Source organism: Podarcis liolepis (genome assembly GCF_965112155.1).
Source record: "Podarcis liolepis genome assembly, chromosome: 2".
Lineage (NCBI taxonomy): Eukaryota > Metazoa > Chordata > Lepidosauria > Squamata > Lacertidae > Podarcis > Podarcis liolepis.
The window spans coordinates 96959980-96972113 of NC_139555.1; the positions used below are offsets into that span (position 1 = coordinate 96959980).

General features: G+C 44.5%; 1 protein-coding gene across 10 annotated transcripts in view; it reads right to left on the bottom strand.

Annotated features, from left to right (window-relative positions):
- Positions 1-4007: 4007 nt before the first annotated feature.
- Positions 4008-12134, bottom strand: part of MITF (melanocyte inducing transcription factor) — a 146156-nt gene continuing 138029 nt past the window's right edge. For all 10 annotated transcript variants that reach the window (XM_083492602.1, XM_083492600.1, XM_083492604.1 and 7 more), the window contains 2 exons: positions 11281-11428; positions 4008-8818 (listed from right to left, as the gene is read on the bottom strand). In XM_083492602.1, the coding sequence (XP_083348728.1) occupies positions 8414-8818; positions 11281-11428 (553 nt within the window). In that variant the 3' untranslated portion in view covers positions 4008-8413. The remainder of the gene's footprint in view (positions 8819-11280; positions 11429-12134) is intronic.

Consider the following 12134-nt stretch of genomic DNA (forward strand, 5'->3'; position numbering starts at 1 on the left):
TACTTTCAAACAGTTCACAAAATCTGGTATAAATCAGATTACCTTAAGGAAGTGCCTCATTCCATATATCCATAGCAGTCAATTGTGCTCCTCAGACAGGGCACTGCTAGAGTTCCCACATGTGCTCTTGGTCTGGACTAGAAATTGGGCCTTTAGTGTTGCAGCTCTAGCCTCTCCCACACTGTTCAAGGGGTGGTGGTGGTGTTCCCAACCCCTAGAGCAGCTTTTAAGGGAGCTGTCAAAGAGAGGGTAGATTGTCAAAAACCACTACCCCTCACCCTTCTTCCAGACAGATATAAATCAGGCAGTCTTGTCCTCAGTGTTCAGCCACTGTCTGTCTTGAGCCGAGGCTGCCGGTGATGCAAATTACATGCTACATCCAGACAAAAGTACTTACAAATTGGAGTATTAAATCACGATTCGCATTAGAGCAACATGAATTTCATTGGGTCTTCATTGGATTAGAACTGATCATATGGAACTAATCTAATGTGGTGTGTGGATGTCACATTAGTTCTGCATTTGTCAGAGAAATTATGCAAAGCCGCAACGTGCAACAGAAATAACAAATCTGGCATGCTGGGCCAAGCCCGCGAACACAGATCTACCTTCAACTAAAGCCTCAGGCATGTCAGTTACCTGCCACCCACGGTCATTCCTACTCCCCGTCTGACTTCCCTCCAATAAAAGCTTGGCTGTACCTTGAGCTGTGCGTATTGTGAAAATTTGCATCCTTTCTCCAAGTAGAGAGCCAGTGTGTGGAATGCCAAACTACAACCTGAGAGGCCCGGGTTCAAATCCCCACTTACTGGGGGACCTTGGGCCAGTCGCTGCCTCTCAGCCTAACCTAACTCACAGGGTTCTTATGGGGATTAAATGAGAAACAGGGAGAACCATGGACCTCACCTCAAACTCCTTGGAGAAAATGTGGGACATGACTGCAACCAAGCAATCAATAAAGACATAAGTAGTATGCAGGTAGAGCTGTGGGTTAAACCACAGAGCCTAGGACTTGCCGATCAGAAGGTCAGCGGTTCGAATCCCTGCAATGGGGTGAGCTCCCATTGCTCGGTCCCTGCTCCTGCCAACCTAGCAGTTCGAAAGCCCGTCAAAAGTGCAAGTAGATAAATAGGTACCGCTCCGGCGGGAAGGTAAACGGCATTTCCGTGCGCTGCTCTGGTTCGCCAGAAGTGGCTTAGTCATGGTGGCCACATGACCCGGAAGCTGTACGCCGGCTCCCTCGGCCAGTAAAGTGAGATGAGCGCCGCAACCCCAGAGTCGTCCGCGACTGGACCTAACGGTCAGGGGTCTCTTTACCTAATACAAATTACCACTCCTTCAGGTCTATTCCTGGCTCTGGCTCTCATTGGCTCTGTCTCCACCCACTATTAGTCTCCTTGCCTTGCTCCCTACCAGTCCCATGGCTCACCAATGACCACCGGCCTGAGGATTCCAGGAATTAAGACCCCCAGTTCTGGTTGCCCCAGATTGCTATCGTTTGATTGTAGCAGCCGTTTCTCAAGAACCACGGGCAGTAGAATTTGCTTTTTTTCCCCAGTTCGTGGCTTTGGGTGTTCCACTGGGAGGAAAAGGCAGGAAAATGAAATGAGAAACCAGCTGGTTCAAACTGGCCTTCTCTGATACACTCATATATGATGACGTGGAGGGATTTGACACTCTGAATGAACTCAGTTGTTAGACGCTTGCTATATTGCTCCCCCCACCCCCACCCCTGGCTGTTACATATACAGCCGCCATTTATGTCAGAAGTCACCAACCTACTGCTCATATGTACTCAACATACTGCTCATTGTTCTACTCAAATTACTCAATTCAGATTTGTGTGCCTATTTCACAGTTTATTTTTAATGTCCTCCAAGCAAGATGATGGCATTTTAAATTGTGCGTCAGTTTGAATAGAATTGTATCATTAGTCAGTGTTAGATTACACAGCCAACACTAGTTTCCACTAGTTGTTTAGTGGAACAAAATTATGAATAATTATGTTTCTCTATCTTATAAGGCGCTCTGGAAAATGGCAGATGGTTTGTGCCATGGGGCTTTTTCAAACCCATAAAAATGAGCAGTTTCTGAACCAAGATTTGGGTCTCCTGGATGTATTTCATATGGTTAAAAAGGTTGTACACATTTCTCGCTTTGCCCAACATTTTGCACCATGCATCTGTAATACTGGCCTGAGCCCACCAGATGGCACAAATGAACCTACGTGAAACAAATAAAATGTGCATTAGCAGCAAGATGGCTTTCTTATTTTTAGGCAGACTCGATTTCAGTTTTGGAATCACATCTATGGAACTGCAATCCCAGTGCATTTCAATGGTATACAATTATTTGAGGTAATTCTAGGGATTCAATTGTTGGCATGAAGTTACATGAGGAACCCTCAACGAACTGGGTAACCTGGATCCTTGAATGATTTACTTATTTTGTTGTTTCTTGACCATGTCTCTGTGTCTAGGAGTTCTTTAGCCCAGGAGATGCAGGGACAGGGTAAAGGGACCCCTAACCGTTAGGTCCAGTCGCGGATGACACTGGGGTTGCGGTGCTCATCTCGCTCTATAGGCCGAGGGAGCCGGCGTTTGTCCGTAGACAGCTTCTGGGTCATGTGGCCAGCATGTCTAAGCTGCTTCTGGTGAACCAGAGCAGCACACAGAAACACCGTTTACCTTCCCGCCAGAGTGGGAATGATTTGGAAGCTGTTAAACACAGGGCTCATGAAGAGTCGGACACAACTAAACGGCTCAACAACAACAAACACGGAGCAGTGAAAAAACCCTGCAGTTCAAGAGAATAAAATGTGGAAAGGCCTCGTCTCTTAGCTCGATGCAAAACAAGCAGCACTTCAGGGAAGGGCAGAAGACTATAAAGCTTCATTTGTCTACTCAGGCCTTGTCTGCAAGGCTTCATTTGTCTACTCAGAAGTAAACCCATCTGAATTCAGTCTGGGTACTTGAAAGAATGGTATAATTCATACCCCACCCCAACATTTTGGGAGGGCAATTTGGAGCAGCCCCCAACCTGCTGACCCTGTCCCTCGTGTATACCAGTGTGATATAGTGGTTAAGAGCAGTGGACTCGTAATCTGGTGAACCGGGTTCGCTTCCCTGCTCCTCCACATGCAGCTGCTGGGTGACCTTGGGCTAGTCACACTTCTCTGAAGTCTCTCAGCCTCACTCACCACACAGAGTGTTTGTTGTGGTGGAGGAAATGAAAGGAGATTGTTAGCCGCTTTGAGACTCCCTAGGGTAGTGATAAAGCGGAATATCAAATCCAAACTCCTCCTCTTCTTCTTCCCTCCCTGCCACCAACCCCTTCCTCACTCACCCCGCTCCCTCCCTCCTTTTTCTAGTTGTCCTCCTCCGCAGCACCGAGCCTGTGCCATGTCGGGAGAAGACGGCAGGCCGGGCCAACCTTCTAGCAGGCCAGCCGCCTCCCGTCTTTTGGTCCCTTGCTCTGGCACAACCAGTGTGAGGGACCAAAATCAGGACATTCAGGATTGGGAACAGAAGCTGGGGCGGCTTCTGCCGATCTGTGATGTCCCGACTAAATCAGGATACTCGAAGGGTCTGGATAATTTGGGAGTGGGAGGGGTGCAAGCAGCTGCTTAGGCAGAAAGCTATCACCCTCACACACTGCAAACTCAAGTGTGAACTTTAAAAGCGTTACCAGCATATACTGCATTCAAATATTATATATAAAAAGGATTGTGAGAGAAAGGTTCTGCACGGTGTGCTGAGTTGTCAGTTAAATGGATCCAAGGGAAGACTAAATGGATGCTGAAGAGACAGTGTCAAGAAGTCACAGGACAGATGGTGCAGGAACAAAAGCTGGTCCCTTCTTCTTCAGCCCGATGCTTCCTTTGTCACACAAACTCACACAAAGCTGGAAACACAGTCCGTTGGTTCACACAATGCTAAGTATTTCATTTGCACCGTGCACAAATTATGCAGCCGTTGTGCGAAAAACCAAACACTTTAATCCATCTATTAGGAACAGTTCAAATTATTTAATTGGCTTACATTAATATTGATCCATAATTTACAGTGCGATGGACCATACACAACTTATTGCTGTGGCCGACAGCAGGTGAAAAGATCACTAACAGCATGGTACTAAGCATCCAGAACAAGAGGCAGTCATTTATGTCACTTTTTCAAGATACAGAGGCCTTTGATACCATCAATTTCCATTTTTCACCAGTGCATTTTATGTCCAAAAAAATAAAAATAAAAATGGTAAGTGCATTATTTTGTGCTTTGCTTTGTTTATTTTTCTCCATATATGCTTCCTAAAGGCTTTATAGGCATCAGAGTTAATATTGCTTTATCTATCTATCTATCTATCTATCTATCTATCTATCTAAAAGTAGTAAGGAACATGTTCATGGCACTAATATATCTTGCATGGTTTTGGCAACAGTTAAAATTGCTTGGTACTCTGTGTTACCTAGCTAGCCGTGTCATGACTTGCTCCCCGGTTTTGGCATCTGGGCTTGTGTAATCATTGTGGTTTGAAGAAATATCAGAACAGCCACACGCTCCATGATTTCCTACCACTTAGGAAGTGTCTCCAGCATCTCTTCCCCTGTAGAAGCACCACACTTTAAGGCCTAACAGTTCCGCAGCTCTTGGTTCAAAATAAAACAAATAAAACGGCTTCATTCAAGACCTTAATTCCAAGCTTGCAATTCTGGAAGTCCTACTCACTCCAAGAGATTTCAATGTGGGTGATATGAAAACTCCACCTTAAAAACAGAGGGGCTCCAAACATAATTTGAGGAGAGAAAAATACAAAGTAACCAAGGAGTATGTTGACGTGCAATGTTGAGAAAGCCCAAGGGATTTTGGAAACGCATGATCCAGCTGAAAAGAGCCATAAATCTGATCCAAGAGAAACCTAAACTAGGAAGTTTGCATTTCCCAATGTGCCATGGCAAAGCACGCTTGCAATTCAGTCACAGAGTAGGGCTCAATTTTATCAGGACCCAAGTGGTACACTAAACCTTTATTTCTTGATCCAAAAACACTGCTGAGTTGAACCCTGGCAAAAAAGCTTTTCTTAACTGAACAGTTGCACTATGTCTCATTTGTTATTACTAATCAGGGCTTTGTATTTGCAATCACAAAATATGGTACCTAAACATGATACAAAGCATCCTATAAAATCTTAGGCTGCTGTTGTTATCGTTGTTAAAAGCAGGTTTCTAGTCCTTGCTGTGCAAAGACAGGCTTGACAGTGTGAAAAAATAAATAATGCCTGAAGCCTGAGAAAGGATGTCCAGTGTTCTGAGGAACAGGGCTGGGGGTAGGTCTGAGCTTCAACATGCCCACTTAAAGTAGACACCTTGTCCCAATGACAAATGAAACATAATAGATTGTGCAAAACAAGCAAATATGTAAGCTTGCCTAATGTGCCTATTTTACATGGTTTGCATTGAAGTAAAAAAAGAAGCCAATATCTAGAAAAGCTAATATGTACAGGGTACACACAGCTGTAGTTCTCTACTTTTTACTTCTAAAGATACAGGCCACTTGCATTGTTAAGGATCAAGACTTCACTGAAGCAGACCGGGATAAAATTTGAACCCAGTTTTCCCATATCAGGGGGGAAAATAAGCTTCCTTTCCACAATGAAATTCTAACTAGCTTCCAGCTGCTAGTATGCCTTAGGGATTGGGAACCTGCAGTCCTACAGATGTTCTTAGATTCCAGCTCCATTAGCATGGCTAGAGGTCCAGTAAGATGGAACATCTAGAAGACCACAGGTACTCCATCGCTTGTAGATGGCAACAAACCTTTCATGAGCTGTAACTTGCACCACCTTGCTAATGATGGGCCAAACACCCGCTTGCCTCCACAGTCACTTACGGACTCATTGTTAAAACCGTGTTTATGGAAGACAATCTTACTCGGCTACGAGTGATCGCCAAAGAAAGAAAGAAAGAAGAAACAGGTCAGGATTCTTAACTCGCTGTGAAAGCTAACACTGCAATCCCAATCACGCTTACCTGGGAGTAAGCCCCATTCAGTTGGATTTACTTCCAAGCAGGCATGGTTAGGATTGCGCTGCCAGCACTAAGGCAGTTCAAATTTTGACTCCTACATTAACAGTCACCTGTGACCATTATCACTGGCCAGATAATAGTCAAAATGGAGGGGGGACCCCTACCACATGCAAGTACTGAGTTGGAAGATATTTTGAGGTTAGGAGAAAATGCCTTCCTGATCCTTCAAACTAGAGTTCCCACCTCTGGTTATTTCTCTCTTTTTTTGTCTACCGTGGCCTTTCCCAATCTGGTGCACCCCAGGTCTTTTAGACTACAACTCCATGCTGGTTGATGCATGTTGTAGTCCAAAACATCTGGAGGGAGCCAACTTAGGGAAGGCAGGTCTATGTGGATTCTTGGCGATGCAAAGATGAGGCCCAGGTCTTGCTCCCCCAAGTTAGTGGTGCACTTACAAAGGAGCATGATTTGGCCTTAGTGGTTTCACAGATGTTTAACCAAACTACACAGCAGCTGTTTGCTTTTGAGACTCGTCTACCTTAACATATCCTGATTGTCGCCATGCTTTCACCCTAGCGTTCCGAAGAACTATCAGCTGCCTATAGCTTGGGTTTCCAAAGCGCAGATACAAAGCTGGAGCAGAAAAGAAGTCCTAGAAGTAGTGTCAGAATTCGTACAGGCTTGGGTGAAAGAGTTGGGTGCTCTTGCTTCACGTCACGAGCGCTGTGCCCCACCCATCAGCCACCATCAGCAATCCCCTCCTCCCAAACCGTCTTGGGTCGCACACTTCAGTCAGTGCTAGTTCACGGAGACTACGGCTAAATTTAAGGCACTTCACTCTGAATGAGATATGCTTCCCTGCCATTTGCAAGTCAGCTGGGTGGCTGCTAGGGCGGGAAGCCAATCACTTGCTCAGCTGGTAAGACCACACAGCCACTGTATAAAATATTTAGGCATGACAATCATACAAGTATCACTACTGTTATTGCATAGGACTACGCTGGAGAAGATAATGCACAGAACATGCTCTCACGACAACACTGTTGCATGGTTAAACTTGACAACGTTGGGATCAAGTAACAGTTAATACCTGCAGATATAGTAAAATCCTCTTTCAACCTGAAAAATCTAACAGCGCACTAAAGGATATAGCAACCGTGTTTCTCAAGCATATTTCTATTTGTCCTGTATCACTAAAAATAAATACGTTAAGTTTGGGGTTGTTTTTTTTTTTCCTTTTTCCTTTTATGTTTTTTTAAACGCAGAGCATCGTCTTGTTAACTAGACCTAAATCTGTACTATGATTTAAAGCTCTGTCGGTGTCAAAACATTTCTTCCAAGTGAGACTGTAATATATAAAATAGTCACAAAACCACTCTTGAAAAGACAGGAACCTGCACAAAAGCTTACTTTGAAGTGTGTACAAAGAATGCAGAACAACCCCCTTTGTGGGGTTTTAAAATGTTAAAAATAAAATCATTGCGATAACTAGAGGCATTTTCTTACAAATAAAATACAAATGTACTCAGAATGAAAAAAAAGTGAAAAATTCATGCAAATCAGGTAACTGTACAATGCAATTAAAAAAAACCAAAATCCAATTGGTTATATCCAACTGACAGAGGGTACTAAGATTTTTTTGTTAAGAGCTTGAAATATTCACCAGTCTTGCATTGTTAAAATACCAGTATAGATTTCTTACCATGATTAAAAGTGATTTCTTAAAAAAACACACACCCTGAACCATGATTTAGAAGGTTGTCCACTCACCGGAGACCAGAACAAAAATAACCACATGCCAATGTCATTAAATATCTCTCTGTGTCTCACCCTACTTCATTCTAGCTTGTACTTTGTTCAAGATCACCATGAGTTAATTTCTGTACAGGTGACCCGCTGACATACATATTATATTTAATGCCTTGGGAAAGATTAAATTGGATTAACAAGTACTGTATCTTTAAAAGGAGGCACTATTAAGTCAACACAAAAAAATAGTTTTACAAAGCTAGTCCTTTTTTTGGTTTCTTTACATTCTTCTACGTTTCATTTCCACGTCAATGGGTATCATTTACAGTTATACAGGAAGTTTCACCTTTTGTGGATCATGGACTTGGCGATCAGTCTAACTCTATTGCTTTCAAGTAGACATGAGCTCACTTTGGAGCTCTTGGCGAATCTGGTTCACAGATGCAGTACAATACTTTGGAAGCATTGGTAGTTTTAAAATAAAATATACAAGTCTCTGCAAACATTAAAAAAGTCACATACACTGGGCTATTTGAAGGTTTATATTAAAAGATAGTTATTAAGAAAACAGAGCAAATTACTTAATCTACTGATCAAGAAACAAAGAAGTCCACGAAGAGCCTTTCTAATTTGCATTCACTAGCAAGCGTGGTCAGATTCCTCCATGCTCACGCTGCTCCTTCGGCTACTTGTTTTCGACGCCCCGGGAGACAATGAGGAAAGGAGCGGGTCGGTCACCCCGACAGGAGAGAGGGTATCGTCCATCAAGATGTCTTCCAGTTTGGAGCCCATTTTCGTAGGGACAGCATAAGTGCCGGCAGCTGACTCAGTCACATTGGCCAGGCTGTCGTTGAAAGTGATGGTGCCGTCGGTAAGGTCGAGAGTGGTTGTGCAAGACAGGTCGGGGTGGCGCTGCAGGACCTCTTGGCTGCAGTTGTCGACGGCAGGCTCCTGCTTGATGAGCCGGTTCACCATCTCGGGCGAGCAAAGGCCTGTGGACGGCACGATAGAGAGTCCGTGGGCTCGAGCCTGCATCTCAAGTTCCTGTGGTGGAGAACCATGCAGAACAATAAACGTGTTTGAAGAATAATTATGAATTAAGAAATGGCAACTCTGGAAATGGACACTTCCCTGCAAAATAGACCATTAAATCCATGTGTCAGGCTTCAGGGAATCTCTCCTATTCTACGTCATCCCTGCACCGGCTTACCTGTGCTTTCTGCCTCTGAGCTTTTTGTTCTACTACTCTCAAAGCACGCCAGGTCCTGAGAAGGGTGTGTGTGTCAGGAATGCTGTCTAAAGTCACTGAGTCTGTCAGCTGTCTCTCCCCTGGTTTCTTCTTCCTGCTGCTCTCCCAATATTTCCCAGTGTCTCCCCTCTGTGCTATGACCTTCTGCAAACCACTGTTGTAATTCTATACCGTTCTCCTCTTCTCGAGGAGGTTCAGGAAGGGGGGCGTCCCCACCATTCCTCCTCAGTCCAGTTCCCGACATCATGTTATGTTTAATGTATCTGCTTGTTTTTAAAGACCCGTTCTGTGTGTGTGAGTGGTGGGGAGGGCAACCAGGCTGGGAACCAGACTACCACACAAACACAAAACTGCCCCTAGAAGCTGGTATTTGCACCGGTATTTGCAATTTTTGTTGTATAAGTTTCACTCTGCTGAAAAAGGAGAAGCTTGGCTTGATTTACTTTGTAAAGGTTTGCCATGTTGCCAGTGGCTATCCGCCACTGTTGCTTACTGCCACATTCTACATCCTACAAAGTCATGGCACAAGTGGAATGACCACACAATGGAACGTGCCCTCCCTCTTCTCCTCCTGTGTGCCTGCCCCCCAAATCTACACTGGATGCAGCCACAACCCTCTAGATCTTAGCTTGAGGTAGGGAGGCTTGGAGGGAGAGGAAGTTGCTTCCACAGTGACTTGGTTGGATTCAACCTTTTGCGTTACAGATTGACACAATGGCCTCAAAGTGGAGCTAATATGCACACTATTGCCTTTTTTAATGTTCCTGACACTTTTGTGATACAAACGGGGGAGAAGTTCTGTTCAGTTCACATTTAAAGGCACATCTACCTAAGCCACACTTTGCAAAATGACGCACAAACCAAAACAAAGTCATCCTTTGAAATCTTCCCTTCTCTGAATTTTGCAGTGCCAAGTAATGTGTACAAATTGCATATAACTAGGGTAGCATGTGCCTGGATATGCATATATAGTGAAAACAACATACAAACATCCAGTTTATTAGAGAAGCTGTTTTGCCAAAATGTGTATATATTAGGCAGAGCTGTGTACAAAAATGTGTCTATTAGGAGCAAGAGGCACAAAAAGGCTGGCGAATTTTCATGAGGGTGTGTGTGTGTGTGCTTTAAATGACCAACTGATGTGGGGGAAATGGAGAGAAACCAGAACTGACAGGTCCACCCATTCATATCCTACAGTACACTTGTTATGCTCTCCTGCATTGTAGCCCATTCTGATCTCTAGGTAGAAGGATGAGCCTAAGCATGTTTAATATATAAACAAAATGTAAATAAATAATCCGAGACCTCCTTTACCATTCAGGTATAGGGAAGTACACATTGCTTCCCACACTTGCGCTTCTGGAGCACTGCCTGGTGTCGCAGAGAATGAGGCCATGACTTCTATCTCCTTGGTTACAGAACACAGTGCACGTGAGAGGAAGTGGGAATGAGGGAAACGCCCCTTCACTGAAGTTGCTCTCTTCCCCTGAGCCACAGTTCTATCTAAACCCTTTTAGATCTCTTTATTTTGTGAAATCATTCAGCAGGGCAACTTTTTCCTGCAAGGATTCTGCTTTATGTGTTGGTGGTTTATTAAGATGTTCCGTATCTGTAATGTAGTGCCCTCCAGACGCTGTCGAACTCCAACCCCCATAGGTGCCGGCTCGCTGGAGCCCTGGGTGCCTGAGCACCCACAAAATTCCCCATGAAGGGGCTAGGCACCCACAAAGCCCATGGCCCCAGGCACCCACGGCCAAACTGGCGCTCTTGCCAACTCCCATCATTCCTGAGAGGAATCCTGACCACAGGCCATTCCTCATTCCTGAGAGGAATCCTGACCACAGGCCATGCTGGTCCTGAATACTGTTTCCATTTATAAAGCACATATTCTGCCTTCTGGAAACTATTTCCATGTTCCCTTGCTGACTGCACCTGGATGGTCATACCTTGTCTTAACCATGCAAGATGTGGCTCAACCCCTGGCTTGTTCTGAAAGTGGTGACCATCGTTTCCAGTTTGGACGAAACAGGAAACTATGGTTAATTGAAATGTCTTCGTTTCATTCTGCTGTGTCACAATGGGAGAGGAGAAAGAGATGGATGCATAAGCAAAAGGCTCATCCTACATTGCCTGAAATATGATCATTTGAATGTAGTTCTTATGATTGCTGTTTCAGGGCAGACTAATATTAAGGGAGCAATCTGGAAAACACACACACATCTGAAGTGCCATTATATTTATGCATTAATCAGCAAACCTGTATTCTGAGCAAAAGGTGCCTGTTGGCATGTTCCAGTTTCTTTTGTCTGTTCTCTAGTTCTTTTGTACGTTGCTGTTCTCTTTGCAACTTGCGGATGTAGTCCACAGAGGCCTTTAAAATAGTTCCCTTATTCCAACGCATGTCCCTGCAAGATGGAATGTGAATAATCAAATCTGGAAAGAAGCAACATTGAGGGGATGGCAGGGGGAGACATTTGTAATCCAGAAAATGCATTTACATTAATAAGATCCATTTTGGTGTAATCCATCTTTTTTTTTAAAAAAAAGTGAGGATTTAATAGGTTTGCACTCAAACAACATAATAACAAAGCCTACTTTTTTGGTTTTTGCTGGGAAGCGGGGCTAATCAATGGTGTCTCATAGGAAAGTTGCCTTCTGTTCTTTTAGGTGGACCTACATTGCTTTTGAAGGGACACGGTTGGCGCTGTGGGTTAAACCACAGAGCCTAGGACTTGCCGATCAGAAGGTTGGCGGTTTGAATCCCTGCGACGGGGTGAGCTCCCGTTGCTCAGTCCCTGCTCCTGCCAACCTAGCAGTTCAAAAGCAGCCAAAGTGCAAGTAGATAAATAGGTACCGCTCCAGCGAGAAGGTAAACAGCGTTTCCATGCACTGCTCTAGTTCGCCAGAAGCGGCTTAGTCATACTGGCCACATGACCCGGAAGCTGTACGCCAGCTCCCTCGGCCAATAAAGTAAGATGAGCGCCGCAACCCCAGAGTCGGTCATAACTGGACCCAACGGTCAGGGGTCCCTTTACCTTACCTTTACATTGCTTTTATGCTTGGTATGTAAAGCAGCAGCAGGCAATGGTATTCAACTAACTCAGAGTAGAC